This window comes from Phyllostomus hastatus, unplaced genomic scaffold, assembly GCF_019186645.2.
Source record: "Phyllostomus hastatus isolate PE091 unplaced genomic scaffold, TTU_PhHast_1.1 phas_scaffold_216, whole genome shotgun sequence".
Taxonomy (NCBI): Eukaryota; Metazoa; Chordata; class Mammalia; order Chiroptera; family Phyllostomidae; genus Phyllostomus; species Phyllostomus hastatus.
This window is the reverse complement of record NW_025334018.1, coordinates 16,277,182-16,301,897: the sequence shown is the minus strand read 5'-3', so window position 1 is coordinate 16,301,897 and position 24,716 is coordinate 16,277,182. Positions and strand designations below refer to the sequence as shown.

The window sequence follows — 24,716 nt, the reverse complement described above, 5'->3', positions numbered from 1 at the left end:
AGGTGGGAGGGAGAGGCGAGGCGTGCCCGCGGCGGGGCTGGGGGAGGGGGCCGCGCGGCGGCGGCGCCGGGGCGGGCGCGCGTCCGCGGCGGTGATGGCGGTGCGTGAACGCGCGGCGGCAGCAATGGCCGCTCTGGAGCGGCGGCTGCCGAGTCTCGATGACTTCGCGGGACAGAGCTGGAGCTCGTGGGTGGAACGGGCCGACCTGCCCGCGGCCGATGGTGAGTGAAGCTCCCCTAGAGTCCGGGGACCCCATCACTGTCTCCCCTCCCCCACTCCGGGTCCCCTCCAGCAGAGGGGAGCTGCCGACAGGAGCCGCCGTCCGGCTCCCCGGCCCCCCAAACAAAGGACCCGCCGGGTCCTAGTGCCCGCCCGCTCCCCTCCTTCGCGCCTCCGGGTCCTAGCGCCGGCTCACCGCCCGCAGCCCACCCTACCCACCTCTGCCTCTGCCGGTGCCCAATACCTGTCCCCACATGTACTTGCTTTTATCTTCCTCTTTGCTTGCTGTCTTCCAGCTTCCGCCCCTCCTAAACCTGCCTCGGGCTTTCCCCATCCGCCACAGTCCTCTCCACGTGTTTCCCACGCACCCCACTTCTGTGCCCTCCTCCCAGCCCCCCTTGTTCCTTCGCCTTCTGCCCCACACCTTCTGCTCCTTTTCGGCTTTTGCCTGCTGGCTGCGGTGCTGCTGGACCCCAGCCTCCTCCGCGTTAGTTCGTCGGTCTGTCCCTCCATCCATCCTCCCTTTCTGCCTCCTTCTGTCCATCATCCATACCTCCAACCCACCGTCCTTTCCCGGGCCTCTTGCCCTGCCTCTTGGCTCTCTCCCCTGAACCCCACCTTCTCCAGGCCCGCGAGTGCCTTTGGTGATCAGGCTGACAGCCCCCTTCTCCTGATCTTTGTCTCCTGGGCCCCAGGGGGCACCTGGCCTCGTCGTGGCCTTTGGGGTGACAGCAAGCATCACGCCCCTGAAGAAGTTTGCAAGTAAGAAGAGGTGGAGGAGGAGGACGGCTCCCTGCAGTCTCTTGATGACACTTGTTCTCCTCTGAGACATCCGACTCCCAGCTCGGTTCTGTCCATCACTGCGTTTTAACTGACCTGAGATGGGAGCTGCCCCTTGTCTCTTGCATGCCTAACCCACCACTCCTTCCGTCTGGAGATTATATAAGACTGTCAGCAGTCTTCTCAGCCCAGAAAGGGGCAAATCTGTTAGTGGGCAGCTGAAGCAGATCTAAGTGGTAGCCCAGGCCACCCCATGCTGGGTGGGCAAGGATGGGGCCATTGTCAGGGTCTGGGTGCATTGAGAACCGGAAATGGAATCAGAATCAGACGGGTTTGGTGACTCAGAATTGATTTTTTTTCCAAGGGACAGGGAGGGGGCATAGAGGAGGGAGGGGAGGGGAGTAAGGTAGGGGGATGGGAAAGGAGCTGTTTTGCACAGCTGTGGTGTTTTGGTCATCCATCGAGACACTGAGAGGAACCAGGGCAACCCTTGCCCAAAACCCCCTAAAGAGCGCAGGGGCTTGTATCACTGACCAAGGGGACTTTGAAGATGCCAGAGGGCCCCAACCCCTCAGTTTCTCTGCTCTGTGGCTGTCATACCAACGTAGGACCCGAGAAGCTGGGTATAACTTTGACAATGCCGCGGTAACCCAGGTGGAGCAAAATAGAGTTCATGGGGATACGGACCTGGGAGAGTTTCCGTCTGGGATGCCGCTGAGTAGCAGAAAGGACCCATGTGAGGAATCTCAAGAAGGGACTCTGGGATCTCTAGTAAAATATGTTAAGCACTGTTTCCCATTTAACTGAGGAAGCAGGCCCAAAAAGCTGTTTACCTGCCATCACTCAGCTAGCCGGCAGTGGAACCCTGAACCTCACCTTGGCATCAGGAGTCTGTAAGAAAGGTGACTGGATCCCTCCCAATGGGACTAGCTCCTTCCAGAGGCAACAGATGGAGGAAGAAGGGCCCTGGAGAAGGATCCACTGAATACTCTCCGAGTGGTCCTGAGCATCAGGAGCTCAGGGAGTGTGGGCTTCCTACTGCCTGGCTGCGGGCTGCAGGCGCTGGTGAGTGGGAGACAGGCCTTCTGGGCAGGGGGTGCCCCTCCTGAGCCGTCTCTCTCCTCCAGGGGCCGAGCTGGAGGAGACTAACAAAAGCACGAAGAAGCTGGATGCCATGACCCTCATTAAAGAAGGTGAGCGTCGGTACCCACCAGGGCTGGGGCCAGGGCAGTCAGGACCCCTTCCACTCTGCCACCACATCCCAGGAGGTGGCCGTTTGACTGGACAGGTCTGAATCCATCCATTCACCTGGCTGCTGTGACCTGTTGTAGAAGACCCTAATCGCAGGGAGTTGATGCCCACTCATCTGAAAGCCCGAGCTTTCAGGGACTGGTCAGGTTGAACTCTGGAAGTTGGGCGCCTCCAGCATAAAGCCTGTCACGTCAGCAGGGAAGGGAAGCGTCCCCTCAGTGGCGGGGTGGGAGTGCTGGCCGATCTCCCAGGGGGACCCTGGGGTGCCCAGCCCCAGTGATCAGGGCTTCTTCATTGCAGACATGTCCATCTTCGGGCACTGCCCTGCCCATGACGACTTCTACTTGGTTGTATGTAACCACTGCAGCCAAGTGGTGAAGCCTCAAGCTTTCCAGAAGCACTGCGGTGAGGGGAGCCCTAAGGAGGAGACGGAGGGGGCAGGGGGCAGCGGAGCTCGGAATTTGGCCGTCTGGGAGGTCAAGTGTGTGATGAAGGAAGGCCTTGGGGATAGGAAAGTCCTGGGGGTGGGTGGTGGTTTCGGAGAATTGTGGCAGGTTGGGGTGACCGTGTGAGCAAACTTCCAGCAGTTCTGGTGGAGTGGAGGAGCTAAGAGGTTCAGGAAGCTGGGTCCTAGAATTCTGAGTCTTGAAAGCTCAGATTCCGAGGGGAAGGAGGCACATTTGAAATCTCCACCAGATTCTCTGTGGTGAGTCTGCGCACAGGGTTAGCAGGTTGGGAAGGAGGCAGTTGGTCACTCACCTGGATTACTCTCTCCGCCTCCTGGTGACAGAAAGAAGACACGGGCCCCTCAGCAAGCTTTACGCCCGGGCCCCACCCCCACCTCCAGCCCCTGCCAGCTCTCAGAAATGCCATGTAGTGAATGGGCAGGGCCCAGCTTGTAGGGCCCCAGGTTCCACCAAAACCTCCTCCAGGGAGAAGGGCCAGGGGTCCCGGAGCCGTGGCCACCAACCTCCTGAGAAGACCCAGAAGGACAACCTCTGGTAAGGAGAGGCTGGAGACTCCCGAGAGCGGCCCTGACCCCAGCCCAGGGAGGGGTTGACAGGCGGAGGCAGCCAAGGGGCGATGGGCGCTGCCCACAGCAGGAGGCGGCCAGCTCCCTCTGCAGCCCCCTTCCGTGCACCCCAGGGAGTACGGGGTCCCCGTCCCCCACGTTCTGCACTCCTGCTGGAGCCCACCCAAGCTCCAGGGCTGGGAAGGAGATGGCCCTGGGCTACAGCCCAGGCCCCAGGCCCCGCCTCCCTGCCCCCAGTCCACGCCCTCTCTCCATGTGTAGCCTTTTCGTGCCTGTGGTGAATCTGGAGAAGATGTCCAATCTCCCGAAGCCCGATGGACACGGAGTCAGGGTGGCCCCGCCCTCTGCTTTCCTCAGCCAGCCAGGCAGCCTCGCCAAGGACGCCCCTGGAAAACCCCCCATGGCGCCCCCTTCTAAAGAACCTCCTGGCAGAGAGAACATCAAGATAACCCCCAGCGAGGGCCCCAGTCACTGGGCCGAAGGCAGCCCTCCTGAGAAGGAGCCTGGTGGGGCCAGGCTGCCCCCCAAAACCCACCGGAAGATGGCTCGTGAGTAGCTGTGGTCTTGGGGGTCAGGAAGGTAGAGTGGGGACTCTTCGCTCTGTCCCTGCACCTGATGCAGAGGAGGGCAGGAAGGAGGGGGCCTGGCTGTCACTGCTTGCCAGGGTACAGGAGCCCCAGGCCACCCCTTGACGTGGACACTTTTGGCCTGCCTGCTCTCTGGGGACTCCAGCCTAGGTCTCCTGATCAAGGCTGAGGGAGCCTGTGCCCGAGCAGGTGAAATCGGCCCTCCTCACCTGGGCCGGTGACCTGCATCTTCTCTCACCGATGCCCAGGGCACGAGCCCTTCCCCCAGCTGGTTTCCCTGGCCTCCTGGATGCCTGGGGCTGCGTCTGTGCTTTGATACGTGTTGCCCTGTTTTGGGCTTGGAGCCCCCAGAAGGAGGGCCTAGGCTGGGAATGGGGACAGGGATGGTTCTTGTGCCCAGCAAAGAGCGGCTGACGCCCAGAGACGTTTCTCTGGAAGGGGGAGCCTGCAGCCTCAGACTGGGGGGGGGGGGGCAGAGTAGGGGGCGGCCCTTCACCTCAGGCCCAGCTTGCCTTCCCTGGAAATGGCCTGGGGGCTCACGGGGACCACTTTCCCGATAGGGAAGGAGTGCGACCTCAACAGGCAGTGTGGGGTGATAAACCCAGAGACCAAGAAGATCTGCACCCGCCTTCTGACGTGCAAGGTAACCCCTCCCCCACCGCACAGCGAGGGAGGACAGCACGGACGTGGGACATGGGCCCTGGGCCGGGAGAGGAACTGAGATGGTCTCCACCATCCAGCTCCAGGGGTGGGGTGAAGCCCGGACCAGGGGAGGGGAGGCTGCCCACGGTGGGCCCCGGGGTGGGGGTAGCAGGCAGGGCATCCCGGCGTCCCAGAGGAGGGTTCTGGCCTGCGGGGGAGTGAAACGAAGACACGCAGACACACCCGCAAACACACTCACACCCCCTCTCTCTCCGCTTGCCCAGGCCAGAGCACACCGCTGCCCCTCACCCCTGCTCAGCTCACACCCCTTCCCCACCCCTCCATCCTGCTGTGTTCTAGATCCACTCGGTGCACCAGCGCCGGGAGGTCCAGGGCCGGGCTAAGGACTTCGACGTGCTCGTGGCAGAGCTGAAGGCCAACTCCCGTAAAGGGGAGTCCCCCAAGGAGAAGAGCCCAGGGCGCAAGGAGCCAGCCCTCGAGCGCCCCACCCAGGAGCCCCTCTCCTCAGCCCCTGGGGCGGCAGCGGCGGTGGCGGCGGCATCCACTCCCAGCAGCACCTTCTCTGCTCGTGCCAAGCAGACCTACTCGTACTGTGCACTGCCCAGGTACGTCCAGGGTCCAGCCCCGTCTCGCTCGGGGGCACTTGGCCCCCTGTCATCAGGGACCCCTGGAGACAGGCCCAGGAAGTGCACTGCGAGATGCTGTTCACTCTACCCAGAGAGGCAGGGGAGACCTGGGGCCCCAGTGGGGGCGGAAGTAGGTGACTCCCTGCTTCTAACCGAGCACGCCACGGTGCCCCGGCCTCTGTAGCGTGCCAGTCCCAACACCCATGGTGAAGGCGTTTTCCCAGCTGCTCCCGACAGGCCGAACCTCGGAACTGGGGAGCCGAAAGGGTCAGGGAGCCCAAAGGCTCGGGGTCCTGGGCGAGGCGTCCTACTGTGTATTGATTCACTGGCCGCTTCGGGTGCAGAGGCTGCACCGGTCCCCGGGGAGAGCCCGCCTCGCCGGAGGAGACTCACACGCATCTCTGCCGGTCACTCCAGGGGCAGACCTGAGGCATGGGCTCGGCTGCCGGGCAGGCTCATGGGGATGTTTGATGCCAGAGGGGGTTGAGAGGCGTGACCGGGCGGACCAGGGTTGGTGCGATTAAATTCAGAAGACTTCCTGGAGGAGGCGAATGTGGAGTAAACTGCCTCCCTGGGGGGCAGGGCCTGGGCAGTGGAGGGGCTGCAGAGCGGCTTCCCGGGGAGCTGTGGCCCCGGATCTTTCTGGTTCTTACACCGTGAGCTCCCTCGGCTGTTCCCTCCCTTCCTGTCCTCCCTTCCTCTTTGTCTGCTGGCCCGGCAGGGCGTCTGCTGGCTTTTTGAGCCTGGCGGTGCAGGGACAGCCCCACCCTGGCCCACTCCCCGTCACACCGCCCTCACATCCCCTTTGGCCCTTCCAGGTCCCGGGCCTCCTCTGAGAGTGAGTTGGATGATGCAGGCCCCTGTGGTGGTGATGGGGACCCAGGCCTGTTCCCCTTCCCCCTGCCCCGGGGTGGGGCCCAGGCCTCCAGCGAGGAGAGTGAGGAGGAGGGGACATCTGATGACCTCCACCTCCCCCCTGACTGCCATTATGCGTCCCGGCCCCCCAGGCCACAGGCGGTAAGGACCTGGGGAGGTGGGGACCCAGGGTGGGGGAGCGGCCCAGCCCTCCCTCCCCGCCACGTGGCGGGGTCAGATCCTGCGTGTGGGTGCCCTCCCTGTATCTCAGGCCCGCCGACCATGTACCTCCCTTCTGTCTCCAGTTCTGCACCTTCGGGAGCCGGCTGGTGAGTCCAGGGTGCTACGTGTTCAGCCGCCGGCTGGACCGGTTCTGCTCGGCGCTGAGCTCCATGCTGGAGAGGCACCTCAGCTCCCACATGTGGAAGTGAGTCTCTCGGGCGCAGGGCTTCCCTCCCCAGGCCCCAGGCATACTCGGGCCTCAGAAGCCCTAGTGCTTCACACATACCCATAGATGTGGCTTGGCTGCTTGCCAGCAAGACCCCGGCCAGAAGGAAGAGGAGGTGGGGAAACCTGGCAGCCCAGTGCCGGGCTAAGGGCGGACAGGAATGGTGGTCTGGGAGCGACTCCCCGCTCTTATCCATCACCTCCAGTACCTTTTGGGTGACTAGCAGTAGGGGAAGTCCAAACATGTAAAAGGAGGTTATTAAATGGGTCTCTATGCTAATTCATTCCTGCTAGCAATCTCTCCCTGTACCTTCTCCTAACGCTCACTTCCAGTGTCTACCAGCAGATGGCAGCACTGCCGGGGCTCTGGGCCGTTTCTAGGTGGGGCAGAGTCACTGGTGTGCGCGTTGGTGGAGAGGCTCTCTTGTTTGTTTGACATAACAGTGACGCCCTCTTTTTGCTGCAGGAAGATCCCACCGGCCGCTGAGCCTCCGTCCCACCTTGCCAGCTCCCCGCTCTCTGCTCCCCTGAGCCCTCCTTCTACCGGCAGCTGCCCCCGCCTTCCAGGCCCACCCCCCAGACCTGCCTGCCCAGCCTCTGTGCCCCCCACCAAGGACAGCCTTGTCCCCAGCTACCCCGCGGGCTCCCCCAGTGTGGCGGCCGCCTGCAGCCAGGCGGAGTGTACGGGCGGGAGCCAGGCCATCACCTCTCCTCTGCCCGCCAACACGCCCTCCCCGTCCTTCAGCAAGCTCCCGCCTTCGAAGGCCAGCAAGTCGGCCAAAGGCAAGGCTGGGGCCGAGGTGGAGGCCCCCTCCCGCAAGCGGAAGCTATCCCCCGGCCCCACCGGTTTCAAACGGACCTGCATCCTGGAGCCCACGGCAAAAGGCAAGCCCTCTGGCTGCCGGGGCCTCTCTGCCAAGACGAAAACGGCCCTGGGCATGGGGCTCAACGGGACGGTGGGGCCCCGAGTGAAGCGGGCAGGGCCCCCGGACTGCCGGGGCTCCCCTCATCAGCCTCCCACAGCGGTCAAGGCTGCTCAGCTGGACAGCCGGGGAGCGGCTGGACACCCAGCCAAGGCCCTGCCGACCAACTGCCTCTCGGAGGAGGAGGTAGCCAAGAAGCGGAAAAACCTGGCCACGTACTGCCGGCCAGTGAAGGCCAAGCACTGCCCGGCCGGCGCCCCAGCCGACGGGGCCTGCCCCGTGCGCCGCAAGAAGCCGGGTCCGGCCCTGGCCTTTGAGGAGAAGTGTTCTGCACTGAAGGTACCCGCCCAGCTCCCCAGAGAGCGCGGGCAGGCGAGGGTCAGGATGGCCGAGGGTGGGGTGTCCTCTGGGAACCCGACACAGGCAGGGTGCTGAGTCAGCGTTTGTTCAGAGAGGGGAGGAAGGGGAGGCTGAGAGAGTTCCTGGGCCATCTTTAGGGAGAGGGGTTCAGCTCTCGCAAGGTGACACGGGCTTTTGCTTGTCGGGCCTTCTGCTCTCTCCAGCCCTCCCCCTTGGTGGGGGGGAGATACTGCCTCTGCTGCCCCTCCCCCGCCTTTGCTTTAATCAAAGGGCCACTTTCTGAATTGGCTGTGGCCCTCACTCCAGGAACTGGAGCTACCTCTGTCCCCTGAAGGAAAGGAAGTTGGACTTCATGAACTCTGAGAAGAAAGGTTTGGGCCGTGGGGTTGAGCGAGGGTCCCTGAGCTGTGGCCTGGCATGCTGTGCAGCAGGGCGGGGGGGCCGGTCTTGCTCATTGGCTTTGCCCCTGGGCATCGGGGCATGGAAGGGCAGGGACCCACCTCAAGGCGCAGAAATGTGTGCGTGCCCACCTTGCACAGGTCCCCACTTCCAGGTGTGTGGGTGCCAGGCAAGTTCTCCAGGGTTTCTGGCGAGGCCAGCAGCCAGATTTGGGGGCCTCTGTTGATGTCAGCCTGGAACAGTAGGCTAGGTGCTGTCCGTGAGGTCTCAGCCCTGAGGCTGTTACTGGGGGCGGGCAGGGGGGATGCGCCCCTGGGTTAGGCCTGGGCCAAACACCTACCTGCACCTCTGGCACCCATAGGAGAGCAGCGGGTGTGACTGCTGCCCGGGGCCTGAGCGTGAGTGTGCACACACGTGCGTGAGTGCTCACCAGGCCACCCCTGCGGGGCCGGCTTTCATCTGCCCCCTTGCCCAGCTTTGCTCACCAGGCCGGCAGGATGAAATCAAGCCTCAGCTCTTGGGGTCCACACAGGTCACTAGGGAGGCGGACTGGCCCCCCAGCCTGACCCTGTCTCTCGCCTCTTGTCTTCCTGCAGTCAAAAGCCCATTAACGAGAAAGTGCCTGCCCACTTCGATGGAGCCGCCAGCACCTCCTCCCCTCCAGATCCAGGCCCCAGGCTGCTGCCGCTTTTTATAACTTTATATTATTTTTTTTAAGAAAAAAATCTTTAAAATACCTCAAGACTGTCTCCCTGTTCTGTTGCTGCTAAGGAAATATAAAAACAGAAACATAGGAAAGGAAGGAAGAAAAAACATGTAACAAAATGAGTGTCCTTACTGTCCCCAACCGCACCCCAGGAGACGGAGATGATAGACAGCCTGACTCCAGGTCCCTTTCTTTGTCCCTTGAAACACTGTGGAAATGGCTGGTATTTGCATAACTGGAGAGTGGTCTTTCCAGACAGGGTGATGAGGCATGGCTGTCGGTGAGCGGTGCTTCCCCAGAATCGCGACTCCAGAGCAGACTCCAGTCCCCGTGGGAAGGGAGCTTCACCGGGAGGGAGCCTCGCCCCTGGTTTTGTTCTTGGATAGTTGCCCAGAGGGTCTGTGGGAGTCAGCCTGTGGCCCTTTTATGGTCTCTCGGCAACCCCGGGCCCCCATCACAGCTCTGAATTGTTGCTTCGTTTCTTCAGCTGCTCCTGCCGCTTCTCCACCACCACAGGGAATTGAATTGAGTTTGTAACTATTCTCAGAATGTCCCTGCCTGTTTTGGTCTGTCCCTTCCCTAGCCTGAGGGTTTGCCGTGAAGGAAGGGGTATAGCCTGTCCTTGCTAGGCCTCCTTGAGCTGAACCACACTTTTTTGGAGTCACAAAGAGTCTGATCCCTTTCAGAGCTCCCTGGGTGTGGAGGCTCTGCTCCCTTAGGATCAATCGCCTGGCTCCCCAGGGCTGAGCAGATGGTGTGGAGGCAGCAGGGGCTGGGAGTGCCCTCGTTCTTCCGTTTATCGCACTGGGGACAACTGTGCAGACAGAGCATCAGGCTGTTGGTCTTCAAACCTGATTCACTTAGTCGCAGCACTGTTTTTTCCCTTGTCTTTCCTTTTCATTTCCTTGCTTTAAGTCAAGGAGGAGGAGTCTTCTTCCCTTGTAAAGGGATGGTAGGAGAGAATGGGCAGCCAGGGAAATCCAGTGTCCTGGAAAACTGCTGAAAACATGGGTTCCACAGCCTTGGTTCAGTGTAGCAAGTTTGTGACTTGGGGTTTGGGTGAAATCAGTTGCCATAAATGTGATTTCTACAGGCTGCATGACACACAAACCCTTGTAGAAAAGATACTATGAGGTTGGCTTAGGAAACACAATGGGCCAGGAGCTGTCCAGTGCCCCACGTCTTCGGGGCTCTCCCGGGCAACCCGCCCCCCCCCAACCCCCAGAGGGCGCTGTGGGCACAGCCGCCACACCACCGGGCGCCCGGGGGCGGAGCCTGTCCCGCCGCCGCGGCTCCCGGGCGATCGCAAACCCGGAAGACGCGCTCTGGCAGCCGGGCGTGTTCGCCGGCCCGGTCAGGCCATGCAGACCCTGGAGGTGGGTCTGGTTCCCGCTCCAGCGAGGGAGCCCAGACTGACCCGCTGGCTGCGGAGAGGCAGTGTTATCTTGGCGCACCTGGTAGCTTTGGGCTTCACCATCTTTCTGACTTTGCTGTCCCGGCCGGGAACCAGTGAGTGTGCAAGGCAGGGCGGGGCCAGGGAAGGGGGCGGAGCCGAGGTGCTGGAGGGGCAGCGCCGGGGAGCACCGGGAGACTTGGAGTGGGGGCCCTGGTGGGGGAGTGACGGACCGTTGAATGGTAGTTAAGGGTGTGGTGGGGCGGGGCTCTGGGTGCTGAGGAGGCGAAGCCGACGACCAAACTGAAGTCACTAGTTCACTCCGAGCAGAGCCCCTCGTGGAGGATGGAGGATACAAGGAGGGAGGCCGAGGTCCAGCCTGGGACTGGGCTAACAGCTGCACGGTGCCCAGTGGCGAACCCAGGCCGAGCTGCTGTGGGTTTGTCCTCATGGTCGCTTACCGTGGAGCCCCTTGGCTGCTCCCCTTTGCCCTGAGATCCTGATTAGGGCCGGGGATAGGGCACTGACCTGTCCCCTGCCCCTAGATTCTTTGAGCTCTAGCCAGCCTCAGGGGCAGAAACAATGGCGCCCAGGCCGTCAGTCTGTTCTCTTTGATCCTTAGGTCTTTTCTCCTGGCACCCTGTATTCATGGCCTTGGCGGTGAGTTTGGGCTTCTTTATGCAGCTGATTTGTTCGGCTATGTCCCCAGGGAAGCATCCAGGCTTCGGAGGGCTCAGCCTTGCTAAGGCTCATAGAAGTGGGGGAGGTAGGCAGGGCTCCAACTTTCCCAACAACCTTGGAGATTGAGAAACACAGAGGGCTGGACAGTGTCAGGTAGTTGACGGGGGTGGGAGGGCATGGTCCGTATTTCTCCACTAGGACCTGAATGGAGGAAGTGGAAGGGTTGGTGTTCAGTTGCTCCTCCCCCAAAGTTCAGGAGCAAGCTTTCAACATTTGCTGATGCCATTGGCCAAGAAATGGGAGTCCTCATCTGGGCTGGGGGGAGGGGCACACAGACTTGGCTGTCAGCTGGAGTGACAGAGACTTTCCCTCAAGTGTGGATTCCCATCTGTGCCCAGCAACATGGACCCGTGAGGCAGGAGGTCCTGGTGAGGGTTCTCAGCCCCCCCCTTTGTCCTCCGTGTTGTGAGGATGTCTGAGGGCACCCCCTCCTCAGGCCTCCAGGGCGGGCCCCAGGCTCACTGGCCCTCTCCTGTGTTCACAGTTCTGCTTGTGCATGGCCGAGGCCATCCTGCTCTTCTCGCCCGAGCACTCCCTGTTCTTCTTCTGCTCCCGAAAGGCCCGGATCGGACTCCACTGGGTGGGGCAGACCCTAGCCATCCTCTGTGCCGCCCTGGGCCTGGGCTTCATCATCGCCAGCAAGACCCGCAGTGAGCTGCCCCACCTGGTGTCCTGGCACAGCTGGGTAGGGGTTCTGACGCTGCTGGCCACGGGGGGCCAGGCACTGTACGGGCTCTGCCTCCTCTTTCCCCGGGCGGCCGGGGTCTCAAGGGTGGCTCGCCTCAAGCTCTACCATCTGACCTGTGGACTGGTGGTTTACCTGATGGCTACGGTGACGGTGCTCCTGGCCATGTACTCGGTGTGGTTCCAGGCCCAGATCAAAGGTGGGTCCTGGTACCTGTGCCTGGCCCTGCCCGTCTACCCAGCGCTGGTGATCATGCACCAGATCTCCAGCTCCTACCTGCCAAGGAAGAAAATGGAGATGTGAGTCCCTCCGAACTCTGAGTCTAGGTGGTGCACTTGCCTTGGACGTCAGTGGTTCCTTTGGTGACCTTCAAGGGCTCCACTTCCGAAGGGGTAGGATCTCTGTGCTTCGCCGGGCCGAGGGGGTGCGGAAGCGCACGGCCGTCGGAGGACTCAGGGGCCCGAAGCAGGGAAGTGGACTGAGTGCAGGTGGGGCGCTTGATCCCGAAGCCTCCACGCCGATGGGGCCCAGAAGGGTTGGGTGCTGGTGGCGACGGTGGTGGTGTGGTTGTTTCTCGTTTGCTTGCCTGATGGAGAGTGGGTTCCTGTCACTTATGAATGGCAGCGGTGGCACTTTGGGTGACTTTTAAGAAAGCAGCATGGGGTAGCAGACTGAGCCCCTGGGTCTTGGTTACGGGTTTTGGGCCTCGTAGGCTCTATCGTGCGACCTCAGGCAGGTCACGACGTGTCTCAGGACCTCAGTTTCTTCATCTGTGTGATGGGTGTTTCCCAATGAGCGCCAACATTTGGCGTGTCGGCTGACGTCACAGGACACCCCTCCAGCTCCTGACCATGGGCTGGGCGGCTCAGAAGGCTCGGGAGTAATCCTTACTTTCCTGGCCCCTTCCCACTCCGGCCTGCCAGGAGCCTGTGTTGGTCTGGCCCCAGACCGGGGCATAAGGGGCCCCGCACTGAGGAGAACAGTAAGGGAGGGCCCCGGGTGAGGTTCCCTGAACTCTCAGGCAGTAAAGGCACTGAAATCACTTTAAAGCTTTGGGTGAGCAGAAGGGTGCTGGCTCACCCGGGGCTTTGGCTCCCGGCTGGGCTGCCTGGCCTGGCTGAGATCCTTCTCAGCCCAGCTCAGCTCTGCCAACACCCACGCTGAGTGGCACGACAGTCCTGGGCAGCACACGTTTTGCCTTCCTGGGCTCCGGCTCTTGCCTGAGCACACACACAGCTTCGTGGAGCTGTCCTGGAGCTGTTAGAATGGGAGACGAGCCCAGTTGGCGGGCAGGGCTCTTCTGACCTGGGGAAGATCTCCATCCCTCTCTTGTCACCTAAGCTTTCCTCTTGGGTTGCCACTCTTTGGCCCAGCAGGGGGGCTGAGTTTGGTGCCAGCTGGCTACCGGGGGCTGGGCCCTCTCCTGCAGAGACCTCCCCTCATTCCAAACCGAAGCAGCTCCCCAGACAGCCCTCTGCGGCGAGGGCCGGATGCCAGGCAGGTTCACTGCTCCGGCTCAGCTGGGGAGACAGGACCTCCGAGGGTCTGGAGGGCTGAAGGTGGCCGAACCAGGAGAACTGGTATCAAGGCAGGTGATACCAGGCAGCTCACGGGCCTCTGGAGGCTGGGGCTCTGGCTCCCAGGACCAGCGGGAGGAGTTCCTAAGCATTTTGGATGTCCAGGTCCTTGGAACATTCCAGACATCCTCTCTGGGTGGCTCAGAGGCAAGATGTTAGTAGGGTTCCACAGTGCAGGCAGGGGACCCTACAAGGACAGAGGTGCCCCCTGGGTGCACTCACTGGGCTCCTCCTGGATCAGGTGGCATCTCCCAGGAGCTCTTTTGACCCTGAGCGTAGGGAGGGGGCCCTGCTGTGCAGGTGGTGATTAGCTCTTTTATTGTCCTCCCCCCCAACCCTGTCCCCCCCAAACTACCAGTGTGGTCTGAACTTGGGGGAGAGGGTTACCAGGGCTGATGGAGCAGTCTCATCTGGGCAGGCACTTTGATCAGGGACCCCATGTCCTCTCCCCCAGGCACAGCGGGTGCGGGGAGCCTTACCCCGTCTGCAGTCTGCAGCCGGGAGAGGGCGGGGAGAGGGCGGGGCAGCCGGCTCCCGCCTGAGGTATTGCCTCCTCCCAGGTGGTTGGGGGGCTGGTGGGCGGCGGGCAGGCGGGCTGACAGCCAGCAGTTTGCGTGGGCTGTGCCAGCTGATGTCTATTCCCAGCCCTGGGAGAAAGGGGGAAGTCATTTGTATTCTGCAGGAGGAAGGGGCCCAGCTGTCCCGTCTCCGACCAGGAGGCCGGGAGGGCAGAGGAGGGCGCCGGCGGCCTGTGTAGCCAGTCTGACTGCAGTACAGGGAGCGGGTCCACAGGAGGGGCCCTTCTTCCTTGCAGGCCAGATTGTGGGGGGACTCCCTTCCCCTCCCCTCTGCATTTCTCCCTCCTTCACCACCTGCCCTCACATCCTGGGGCGGCAGCTGGACGGCCATTAGCCCTCCCTGCCAGGGCCCTCGTGCTCCAGCTGGGATGTGGTGGCTGCCGGCTGCACGGGCCTCCTCCCCTCGCTGTCTCCCCGCCTCCCGCACCTCCCCGTCTGGGCAGCTCAGGGGTGAGGCGGAGGCCTCGGGAGAGAAGCAAATGGCTGCCCTTTGGCCCTTGTCCCCTGACTAAGGAAAGCTGCTAGTCGTCAGCCTGTTTTGCCTTTTTTTTTAAAAAGCCAGGGTGCTCAAATTTAAAAAAAAAAGCATGTTATTTGCACAAATTTGCATATCAGGCTAAGTCCTGCTTCCAAATATGATTATATTCAAACTCAACCTTGAGGACATGAGAAATGGAGAAGGTTTTTGTATCCAGATCCGGATGGTAATAGGATTACCGTTCTGGGTTCAGATGCCCCCAGCCCTCACCTTTTCCAGGACCTCCACTTCCCTTGAGCCCCACGTGGAGGGGGGCGGGGGTAGGGGGGCCGTTGAATGGCAGGCGCCCGAGTCTGGAGAAGTCTTCCAGTCGCACCCTCTGGGCTCCTAGTGTATCAGAGCGAGGCTGGAACATCCTGCCGGCCTGGGCCTCCTCTGTCCCCGCCCTCTTGCAGGGCGAACTACCCCACCCGGCTCTCTGACACTGGCCTGCCCCCCCTTTCTCTTGGTCCCCACCCTGCCATCCCCCCCGTCCGTGCACGGCTGCCCTGGGTCTTGTTTTTAAACCTCACCGTGGGCGATCCAGGCATCCTCCCGGAGCCAGCTGGCTGGCGTGCCAGGGTCTGTTCAGAGTTAATAATAATCATTAGCTGAGCAGAGCCGGCCGCCCGTGCAGCCCCAGACCTCCGAGCACTGGCAGGCTGAGTCAGCCAGCCCGCACCTTCCCCCTCCCGGGCTGCGGGGCTGCGGGATGTCGCCCAATGCGGGGCACTGTGGGAGGCAGGAGGGGTCAGGGGGCTCGCCTCCCAGCCCTGGCTTGAGGCTTCCTACCCTGGGAGTGGGCCCCCAGCGCCCCTCGCTTGAGCAACCAAGGCGTTTTCGCCTGATGAAGGGCAAAGGTCGAAGCGTTGGAAGCACAGTGTGCGCCCCGCTGACACTGGCAGTTAGGGGCAGTGCCGGCCGTTGATCCTGACCCTCTGGTCCTCCTGCCCTTCCTTCTGTTTACTTGACCTCCAGGGGCCACTCCCTCCTGGTCCTGACCCCTGACCTGACCTCAGCCTTTCTGGTGGCCCCCGCAGGCTTTGGGAGTCCGACTCGGGAATGGGCAAACCTGGCGTCAGGGTTCACTCCCGCGTGATGTGGCCCTGAGCTAGTCCCTCACCTGGAGACCCACCTCCCAGGGAGGTTGTGAGGCTGAGGGGGACGCATGGGAGCCGCCGCTACTCGGGGAAGCTCAGAGCATTAAACACATGCAAACAGGTGGCATTTCTGTGTGCTGGTCCTTCTTCTTCCCGCCCCCCTCCCCCGCCCGGCTCAGCCGGAAGCAGTGCCGGGTGGTGACACTCAGGGGCCCAGGTCTCGGAGGGGCCGTGACACTGGCCACCATCAGAGAACACGGACACACGTCTTCCTTCTCCACGCGAGGCCAGCTCCCGCCACTCCTGCTGGGAACGCCGCCCGGCCTGTGGCTCTCAGAAGCACGCCCGAAGTGCTGCCTGCCCAGTCACGGCGCTGACGGCAGACCTGGGAGTCGGCTGTCTCCTGGGTCCAGCCTGGAGTTCCTGGGGCTGGCTGGTCTCTCTCCTGCCCACTTTGGCTTTTCTGAGGAGGCGGGGTGGAGCAGACAAGCCAGAGTGGGAGCAGGGAGCAAGAGTCATGGACACAGCAGCGCCTCCCACCGACCCTCCCGCCCCAGGCCAGGTGGAGCACTGCCCACCTCGGGCCCTCTCGCCAGGTGCTGGAGACACAGCTGCGAGGTGCGGCCCAGCTGTGCCCAGGTTTCCCTTTCCTTGTTCCAGAGTCCTGCAGAAGGGTCACAGTCCCCTCCTCTTCAAAGCACTTCATTGGAATTACACACACACACACACACACACACACACACACTTCACTCCAGAAAGCAGTTCTGTTTAAAGTTTAAGTTTGGGGAAGGATACTTTCCATTCCAGGGGTCTGAGAGCAGCCAGCAGCCGGCCTGGAGTGGACACCGAGGCAGGAATGGCAGCCACACACAGGCCTGCGGGCTCGCTTGTTCATCCGAGTTTTTTCTGCCCCGGGACCCAGGAATGGAGCAGCAGTGTGGTGCTGCAGGCGTCGCCTCGGCGCTCTCCCCAGCCCAGCTGACAGGCAGGACAGGGGGGCCCTGGGCCGCCCCAGGGGTGGACTGCAGTGGCCAAACATTCACCTCCGTAAGATGACCTTCCCCTGCCCAGCCACCCGGAGGCTCGGCCAGTCACCACTGTGCTGGGGGTGAGAGTCGCAGTTTTCAATCCATTTGCAGTCGTCAGAACTTCCCAGGTGACTTTTTAAACCGCCGTTGAAAGCAGATCAAGTGGCACTTCAGGCTGTTCTCTGGGAGCAGAGGATTCAGCCCTTTGTCTCTCTCTCTGAGCACTCGTGAGGGCCCCAGGACGCCCCTCTGAGGCAGACTCCCGGGTGTCTCACGGTGCTCCCTAAGGATGCCCAGGGCTGGGCGAGGCCCGTCTGCTCATACCCGCAGCACAAGCCAGGCCCGGCCAGCGAGGGAGTGGGGGTCAGGTGGGAGAAAAGCAGCACGAAGTGCGGTCCAGAGACCACACTCTCTGACCTGTGTGCATGTCTGTGCACCTCCACACACGAGTGGGAGCCATGCACCCCGCCACCGCCCCCCCCCACTCCGGGCTCACTGACTCGGACCTTCCCCAAGCCAGCGCTGCAGCGCACCTGGAACTGCCCCTGCAGGGCTCCGCGTCCCAGCTCTCCAACCCTGGGCCCTCTCTGGCACGGGTCCACGTCCTCTGGTTCTGGGATGGTAACTGGATATAGACCCAGGGGCCCCAGGGTGGGTCTAAGTGTCCTTATCACCGATATTTCCCACCCGGCCGTGGACCAGCCTGATGGAGGGGGCTGGACGTGGTGGCTGTGTCCGCCTGCCGCTCTCAGTCCTCAGGAGAGGGAGCGCCCGGCAGGCTCACCGCAGCCAGGCCAGAAAGCCCAATGTCCCGCTGCACAGGACGGAGCCCTTTCTGCAGCGTGGGCGGGGACAGTGAGGCTTCTCCGGTGGTTTCCTGGGAGACCGGGTGAGCCCCGGGAGAACTACCACTGCAGCAAGGGAAGGACTTGAGAGATGGAGAGGAAGGGAGGCGAGGCCCTCTCCCCTGAGGTGCCGCCCAGGAGGAGCTAGGGAAAGTGCTGCGAGACAGGGCGGGCAGAGCCGCGCCTCTTGGCCAGAAGCTAGTGGCTGGGGAGGAGGGAGGACATGCAGCCGGGGACTTCCTTAGGATGACGGACAATGCAGAATCAAAACTTTGCAGGCTCAGAGACAGGGCTGGGCACAGGCCAGGAGAGGGTGGAGGACCCCAGTCGTCTGCCCCAGACCTGTGCGCTGCCAACTTCATCCTCGTGGCGGAACTCAGCCACAGCAAAGATGGCTTCGCAGAGAGGAAAAAAACTTACACTACTTAAACGTGCAGTCCGGGGCGGGGCTGGGGCGGTTAGCACCAACACCGGTCCTTGCAGGGACCTCCTAGGTCAATGTCTCCACCCCCGTCCCACACAGAGGAGCGCTGCCCTCTGGTCAGACTTTATCAGTGGTAGAAATTAGATCATTATTCAAATTTAGCTTCTTTTCTTTTTTCCTTACACCATTTCCTCTTCCCTTATGGAGTCTACCGTGACAGTCCCCTTCCCGAAGCAGCAAGAGAGAAGTCAAAGAATTTGCATGTTCAGAGGTCAGGAGAATCCAGTCCAGTTTCCGCGGGGCTGCATCTGTACCAGCAGAGTGGGGAAAGCCTTTCTCTGTTCTGTGCCACGCCGCGCGCGCATTAACCGCCAGGGGTTATTAACCTGCCGGTCGGGTGAACACACTTGGACAGCCAAGAAGGTTACCATTCACAATGTGGAAGTATACGGGTAATAAAATGTGAAAGCGAGCTGCCCTCCACCACTTCTTTGAGCCCAGCCCAGGCATTTTCCCATAGTTCCCTTCGTAGGCGTGTTCTAGACTCTGAACGGAACTCGGCGGGGAGGCGGGGAGCCACGCCTCCTCCCCAGGGCGCAGGCGGCCTTGCATCACCGAATCGCTAAACTCTCCTGCTAGGACGCCGCTGGCCTCTCCTCCGAGGACGGGTCCAAACTCTGGTGTGCGGGCCCCCACCAGCCGCTGCCTGGCTCGGCGTGGTCTGTGAGCTAGTGAGAGTTTTTACACTTCCACTGGTTGAGGCAACCCAAAAGACGTGTTAAAATTTTATGAACTCCAGATCTCGGTGTCCATAAATAAAGTCTGGACCGGAGCCACCCTCCTTCATTGAGCTCCCATGGTGACTTCCTGCTGCAGCGGGCACAGCTGAGGAGCTGTCACCGAGACGGTGGCCCACAGAGCCCAACATACTGTCCCGCTCTGTCCAGAAGAAGTTTGCTGACCCCTGGCCTGTCTCAATGCCTTGATGTGGGTGTTTGGGTGCCTTTCTAGCAGCACTTAAAGATTCTCTCCCTCCACAGGCTGCACCCTCTGGGGTGCAGCGAACCCCGCCCACAGGCTGAAAAGAGAAACGAACCAGCCACACACTGTGCCAGAACAAGAGACTCAAGCCAGGTTTAATGGTGGTCGTCTAGTTTTCAGAGCCCAGAGGCTCCAGGATTCGCCAGCCCGGGTCTGCACGGGGAGGGACGGGCCCCGCGCACAGGGGAGCCAGCCTGCTCCGCCAGCAGGGCCACGAGGGAGGACAGAGGTAAGATCACATGGAACACGGGCCTGTCGGCTCTGTCGTCCCCAAGCTGGGGTGCACCTTCTCCTGGCCCCTTCCCAGGAGCCCCATAAACGCAGGCCAAGGAAAAGGTCACAAACAATCACGTAGACTGTTGAGCCCTGTCATCTTGTCTCCAGGGACACCTGCTTCCCGGGAGACATGTCTGGTTCATGGGTGTGGGGAGGGGGAGCGGCGGGGGGGACTGCTCAGCCTGTTCTTAGAGCCACACCGGGCTGTTTCCTACACGGGGTTCTAGGGAGCCCCTGTGTGCTGAGTGCTTGGTGCCCCAGGAGAAAGCGCCCTTTGGGTTCCATCCACTGAAACCATGGAAGAGGCTGGTTTGTTCAGTCTGTCGCAGGGGCCGAGCCAGTGGACAGAGCAAGGGACTGACAGCCTCGGGGCCTTTTCCTGTTCCCCAGCTTGGGCACGAGAGGGAGAAAAGGGCCCTCCTCGTCCTCAGGCCTCAGCTGGACCGCCCCAGCCGGCCGGCTCCATTTGACACTCCGACTTGCAGAGCCCTGGACGGCTCCTCGAGGGGACACTCTGGCACAGAGGCGAGATGTCCCTGGGCTCCCTGTGAAGGGAGCAGGGAGTCCCCGTTTCCCCCCACCCACTGGCCTCTGGAACTTAACCAGCCAACTTCTCCCTCCTGCCCCTGTCCTACCAGGCAGTTCACAGAGGAAGAGCCGCTGACAGCTGCCGGGTCCCCCGCCAGCTCCTCTGGGTCCTTCCTCGACCTAGCTGCACGTTTACGTCTCGTCTACTGTCTCTAACCCAAGGAAGGCTTCCTAGGGTCTGAAGAACTGTCTAGCTCCTCCTCACCCATCTCCCAAGGTCGTCAACATGTGGTTCTCCTAACTCCAAGCCTTGCCGAGAACTCCTGTGAGCTGTAGAGACGTGGGTGAAGCTTCCGAGATCTCAGAATGAATTCAAAGGACAAGAGTTTATTTGGGGCACCTGGCGTGATCACTGTCTCCTACAGGGCGAGAAAATGTGTGCATCACGTCGTGCACACAGGTGGAGACCTTCTGAAATGCACCTCAGTGGGGACTGAGGAGTCACTGTCCTGGTGGGGGCCAAGGTGCCGAGTGCATGCATACCTAGAAGCGTGCACACCTATGAGCATGCAGGTACTTGAGGGAAATGCTGCACCTCTCGACAAAACCGGGTACTGAGAAAGGATGGACAGCAGCCTTGACCTCCAGAAGCGGGCGGGGAAGAAGCTCTGGTCCCCTTCCCTGCGGAGGGAGTCAGGCCCTCCTAGCGGCCGCTCTTGCTGCCCGCGGGGAAACGACACCCGTTGGGACCTAAGGAGCAGGTCGGAACACCAGGATACCTGGAGAACTCCCGCTGGACAGGGAGCCTGGTGGGCGAGAGGGAACAGAGCCAAAACGACCCACATCGGAGAACCTTCCCCCGCTCTGCCTTGCTCGTGCCCTTGATGAGGCTCAGACCAGCCGTCCCAGGGCTTACACCCCCCAGTCAGAGGGAGAGGTTCCAGCAGGTGGCCGCCTCTGGGCCCTAAGTGTTCTGTAACCCTGGGTGGGGTGGGGCGTCAGCCTGTTTGGAAGTTCCTCCGGCACAGACCTCTGGCTAACAGCGCTGCGGCTGGCAGAGCTGCCCTTCTGAAGGTTCGGTGCCACTCGCTGTCCCTGTTACAAGACTGCCTGGAACCTTGTAAGACACAGAACTCGAAGCCACACTCCAAACTGGCGCTGGACAGAGACCACGCAGTTCCAACCCCTCAGGTGACCGCACCCTGTGCTTTGGCTTGGCAGCAGGGGTGAGACCTCCGTGAGGAGCAAGGCAGCTTTGCCAGCACAGAGGAGACACCGACCTCTGTGTCCCCAAGCCTCGTCTAGCCTGGCCGGGGCCAGACCTTCCAGGACTACCCCCCACGGAGCAGCAGTTGGGGAAAGCTCAGGACCCCACCCGAACTTCACGAGGAGGCCGAAGGAAGAGACGGTGAACCCAGAGAGTCAGGTGGGGCCTGCCGGGTGCTACCTAAGCGAGGCCGATGCACCCTCCTTGTGCTCTGTGAAGCGGCCCCCACCCCTGCCTGACACCCAGGTGCAGGCACCAAACCCTACCCCAGTTTCCCCAACCAGGAACCGAGCCAGAGTACAGTTCACCCCTCTCCCCGGGGTTCATGCCGCACCTGTGCCGCGGGCCCCTCCACGCCTCCGGCCCCAGGACAGGGCACCGACACCACACCTCACGCGGCTGCCCTCTCCGACGGGCGGCGGGCCGGGCGCCTCGGGAAGCACGGAGGCATCAGGAAGTCTCGCAGCAGCCCGGGGCAGGGCTATGGCTGGAGGTCTCAGCCTTTCTTCCTGACTCGTTTTCCCAGAGGCCTCCCATTTCCTCACTGTGCAGTGTGACCTCCCCGCCAGGAGGCCCCTGTGGAAGCTCCCCCAACCCGCCCAACATCACAGGTATGTGTGCGTGTGTGGGGGGGGGGCAGAAATAGAAAAAAAGGGATTTCCCCCCAAAATGACTTTCTCTTAAGGGTCTAGGGATGATCTTGAAAAAGTTTAGGGACTCTGCTCTTGCCTCCACCCCTTCCTCATTCCCACCCAGCTGGGACTCGCCCCCACCCCTTCCTCATTCCCACCCAGCTGGGACTCGCCCCCGCCCCCTCCAGCTCGCTGACAGACAAGCACAGGGGTTTGGGGCAGGGGTGCAGCATCTGCCTGGGGAGTGACACGCCCCTGTTTGAAACTCGTGGCAGCCACTCCCCACTGGGGTCTTGCTTTCTTTTGTGCCCAGGACCAGTTCTCTTGAGGTCCGGGGGAAGCCACTCCCTGGGGCAGCCAGCCCTCTCCTCCATCCCCTCCAATCCTTCAGGGGTGCGTCACCTCTCCTGGGGCAGGACGTCCCCACCCACCCGCCCCGCTCACACCACAATGGGCGTGTCAGAGAACACCGAGCTGACCGACTCCGGATCCGACATCCTCCGCTGGCCCTTGCCCGCCGCCTCGGGCACCGGCAGGGTGTTGCCTGGCTTGAGCTTGCCATTTTGACCCTGCCCGGGCCCAGCAGGTTCCAGGAAGGCCACCCGCCGGTCAAAACCATCATCCTTGTCCCCACCGGCCATGGGATCGTGGTTGGGTGTGGTACTCAGCATGGACGAGCTGAGGCTGTCTCCTTGGTGGCTGGAAGGCTTCTCGACACCCCGGCACCAGCAGCGACAGGGGGTGAGGTACAGGTATATGAGGACCAGGACCACGCTGAGGATGCAGCCCACGAGGGTGGTGTAGGCCGTGTTGAGGGTGTCGTGGTGTCCGTACGAGGTGAAATTGTACACCTTCAGCTCCACCGACAGGGTCTCATTGAAAGCCTCCCCCGAGGCGTAGCAGGTGTACACACCCCCGTCCTCCACCTGCACGCGCCGGAAGTGCAGGCTGCCGTTCTCGAACACCGTCACCGTGCTGTTGGCCACGGTGTCCAGCACCCGCTCGTTGCTGGGTGTCAGCCACACCTTCGTCATGCCCTGCTGCCGGGTGTCACAATGGATGGTCACGGCGTCGCCCAGGTGGGCCACCGAGGCGTGCTCCTTGTACTCGCTGCAGTTGAGACTGAAGATGCTGTGCAGCTTCTTGGCGCTCACGCAGTGCAGGTCCTCCTGGAAGTCCACGACGGGGCTCAGCTGCCGGTGCTGCCAGTGTGAGAAGAGCTGGTAGAGCTCACAGGAGCAGTGCAGGGGGTTGTTGTGCAGGTACAGCCCATTCTTGACCCACGCGGGCAGCTTCTGCAGGTCGGACAGTGGCAGCATCTTCAGCTTGTTGGAGGAGAGGTCCAGGAGCGTCAGCTTGGGGAGCCTGACCAGCTCCAGCGGGAAGCGGGAGATCTGGTTCTGGCTCAGGTAGAGTTTCTGCAGCTGGGCCACGTCCTCGAAGGCCGAGCGGTCCACGGCCATGATGTGGTTGTTGTAAAGCAGCAGCACCTCCAGGAACTGCAGCTCGCTGAACAGGGACTCGTCCAGTGTCCGCAGCTGGTTGGAGGACAGGTCCAGGTATCTCAGGTTGGGCACCGGGGAAAAGGCCTCCAAGGAGATGAAGTTCAGGTGGTTGTGGCTCAGCAGCAGGGAGTGCAGGTGGGGCAGGCGCGTGGGGGTCCACTCGGCCCGCAGGCGGCTCAGGTTGTTGTGGCTGAGATCTAACAGGGCCGTGTAGCTGGGCAAGGCGTGGGGCACGTGGGGCAGCTGCTGCTTGGAGCAGCTGAGGATGTTGCTGGCGCACAGGCAGGCGGCAGGACAGCTAACCAGGGCCCGGCCAGCTCTGGCCACCTCGCAGAGGAGCAGGAACCAGGACAGCAGCGGGAGCCATGGGCCTCGCAGGTCGCGCCAGGGTTGCATAGTGTCACTGGGGAGGGCGAGGAAGGCCACCAGGAAGATCTGGGAGCAAGGTCACCCAGGCATGTTCTGGTGGGGTAAAGAAGGGTCATGTTACTGCAGGCTTGAGATAGAGAAGATGGGTTTATGGGAACCAGGACCAATAGAGGGAAGGACCGGCTCTCCCTCTTCCTTTCACCTTCCTACTCACCACCCCCCAAACCGCCCCCCCTCCCCGCCGCCGCGCGCCCCACGCGCCAACAGCAGGCACTGTGCAGGCAGTGGGCTCAAATGCTGGGACAGAGGAGGAGGTGGACCCAGGGCCTGTTGGGCCGGGGTCACCGGAGTGCACGACGGGGACAGGCCCGGGATGTCAGACATTGTTGGTTTCACAGAGGTTGCCTGGGCCGGTCTGGAGGCGGGGTCTGCAGGGCCTTTGGGAGGCGATGAGGGAAGGTCAACAGGGGGCCGGCCGCGTCGGGACGCCCCAGCGGGGTTGAGGGGCTCAGGGCCTGTCGGGACGGGCTTCCCCAGGGACTGCTGGCACTGCACCTGCTCGGCGAGGACGTGTCTCAGCCCATGGCGGGTCCGGGCGCTCGGTCGCGGCCTCCCCAGGCGGCGCCTCACCGGCTGGCCTGTCTCGGCGTCCGCCTTACGCAGGGGCCCGCGCGCAGCAACATCGCCTCCTGCGGACTCGCTGGGCTCCGCTGCGCCCCTTCCCGGGCCCCACCGCCTGCGCCGCTGCGCTCGCGGGAGCCCACCGACCACGGCCGCCGCCTCCGGGTCCGCGGGTCCGGCGCGGAGCTGTGCGGGGAGCGGGAGGCGCCGCGATCCGAGCGCAGGGAGCGGCGTGGGGGCAGCGAGCACCGCGCGCGTGCCCGCCGCTGCCGCCGGAGCCTCGGGGCGCGTGCGCGCGCGGGGGCGGGGCGCACGTGCGTGTGTTTGTGTCGGAGCCGGACGGGTGGCCGCGCGCCGGCCAGTCGCTCTCGGGACCTATCGGGGACCAGAATCTACCGGGTGACGTAAACTGTCAGGAAGGGCACTCTGGCCCCTTCGCTCCTCTATTACTTCCTCCACCCCCTTCCTTCCCTCGCTCCCCTCTGACGCCCGGAAAGGCTTTCAGGAAAAGTAGCTCTAACTGAATTCGCTGCAGCTGACTCCTGGGCAAGGAGCGTCTCACGTCTTTTACTTTTACAAATTAAAGAAATCTAGCGCAATGTTGGCGGGAAGTTCATTAGGTTCCCTTTCCCCTCTCTCTAGGGCTACGGAGTCTCCAAAATTTGGGAAAAGGTCTGGGGAAGGGCCTCCCCCGCCCCCCTCTCCTCCAGTCTTGATGTCTGCATTCCACCAACGTTGGG

At 62.2% G+C, this 24,716-nt stretch overlaps 3 protein-coding genes across 10 annotated transcripts; 2 read left to right on the top strand and 1 right to left on the bottom strand.

Moving 5' to 3' along the window:
• Positions 1-15: 15 nt before the first annotated feature.
• On the top strand, positions 16-8,882 carry ATXN7L2 (ataxin 7 like 2). Of its 6 annotated transcripts, none has more exons than XM_045816614.1 (13): positions 26-221; positions 915-981; positions 2,127-2,192; positions 2,551-2,655; positions 3,041-3,251; positions 3,641-3,831; positions 4,431-4,513; positions 4,873-5,138; positions 5,978-6,176; positions 6,320-6,441; positions 6,928-7,723; positions 8,051-8,115; positions 8,740-8,870. In XM_045816614.1, exons 1-12 carry the CDS (start codon positions 159-161, stop codon positions 8,105-8,107), a joined length of 2,226 nt encoding a protein of 741 aa, XP_045672570.1. In that variant the 5' UTR covers positions 26-158; the 3' UTR covers positions 8,108-8,115; positions 8,740-8,870. The 6 variants fall into 6 exon arrangements, with proteins under 6 accessions (XP_045672572.1, XP_045672568.1, XP_045672573.1 ...); XM_045816611.1 differs by having other exon boundaries at positions 3,545-3,831; XM_045816616.1 differs by lacking the exon at positions 915-981 and having other exon boundaries at positions 16-221.
• Positions 8,883-10,078: 1,196 nt separating this feature from the next.
• On the top strand, positions 10,079-15,560 carry LOC123804376 (probable transmembrane reductase CYB561D1). 3 transcript variants are annotated; one of them, XM_045816618.1, is made up of 3 exons: positions 10,079-10,358; positions 10,865-10,902; positions 11,468-15,560. In XM_045816618.1, exons 1-3 carry the CDS (start codon positions 10,211-10,213, stop codon positions 11,969-11,971), a joined length of 690 nt encoding a protein of 229 aa, XP_045672574.1. In that variant the 5' UTR covers positions 10,079-10,210; the 3' UTR covers positions 11,972-15,560. The 3 variants fall into 3 exon arrangements, with proteins under 3 accessions (XP_045672574.1, XP_045672576.1, XP_045672575.1); XM_045816620.1 differs by lacking the exon at positions 10,079-10,358 and adding an exon at positions 10,427-10,484; XM_045816619.1 differs by lacking the exon at positions 10,079-10,358 and adding an exon at positions 10,589-10,677.
• Positions 15,561-18,846: 3,286 nt separating this feature from the next.
• AMIGO1 (adhesion molecule with Ig like domain 1) lies at positions 18,847-24,049 on the bottom strand. Its single transcript, XM_045816797.1, has 2 exons — positions 23,911-24,049; positions 18,847-23,448 (listed from the first exon to the last, which is right to left on the bottom strand). The coding sequence occupies exon 2, from the start codon at positions 23,380-23,382 to the stop codon at positions 21,922-21,924; it is 1,461 nt and encodes a 486-aa protein (XP_045672753.1). The 5' UTR covers positions 23,383-23,448; positions 23,911-24,049; the 3' UTR covers positions 18,847-21,921.
• Positions 24,050-24,716: the final 667 nt, after the last annotated feature.

Bases quoted from the DNA above. Each gene is read 5' to 3' on its own strand.
- ATXN7L2 (XM_045816617.1), top strand. From the start codon at position 95: ATGGCGGTGCGTGAACGCGCGGCGGCAGCAATGGCCGCTCTGGAGCGG. The intron at 3,252-3,544 runs GTAAGGAGAGGC...CTCCATGTGTAG, and splicing joins ACCCAGAAGGACAACCTCTG to CCTTTTCGTGCCTGTGGTGA. The intron at 4,514-4,872 runs GTAACCCCTCCC...GCTGTGTTCTAG, and splicing joins CCCGCCTTCTGACGTGCAAG to ATCCACTCGGTGCACCAGCG.
- LOC123804376 (XM_045816618.1), top strand. From the start codon at position 10,211: ATGCAGACCCTGGAGGTGGGTCTGGTTCCCGCTCCAGCGAGGGAGCCC. The intron at 10,359-10,864 runs GTGAGTGTGCAA...TTTGATCCTTAG, and splicing joins GCTGTCCCGGCCGGGAACCA to GTCTTTTCTCCTGGCACCCT. The intron at 10,903-11,467 runs GTGAGTTTGGGC...CTGTGTTCACAG, and splicing joins CTGTATTCATGGCCTTGGCG to TTCTGCTTGTGCATGGCCGA.
- AMIGO1 (XM_045816797.1), bottom strand. From the start codon at position 23,382: ATGCAACCCTGGCGCGACCTGCGAGGCCCATGGCTCCCGCTGCTGTCC.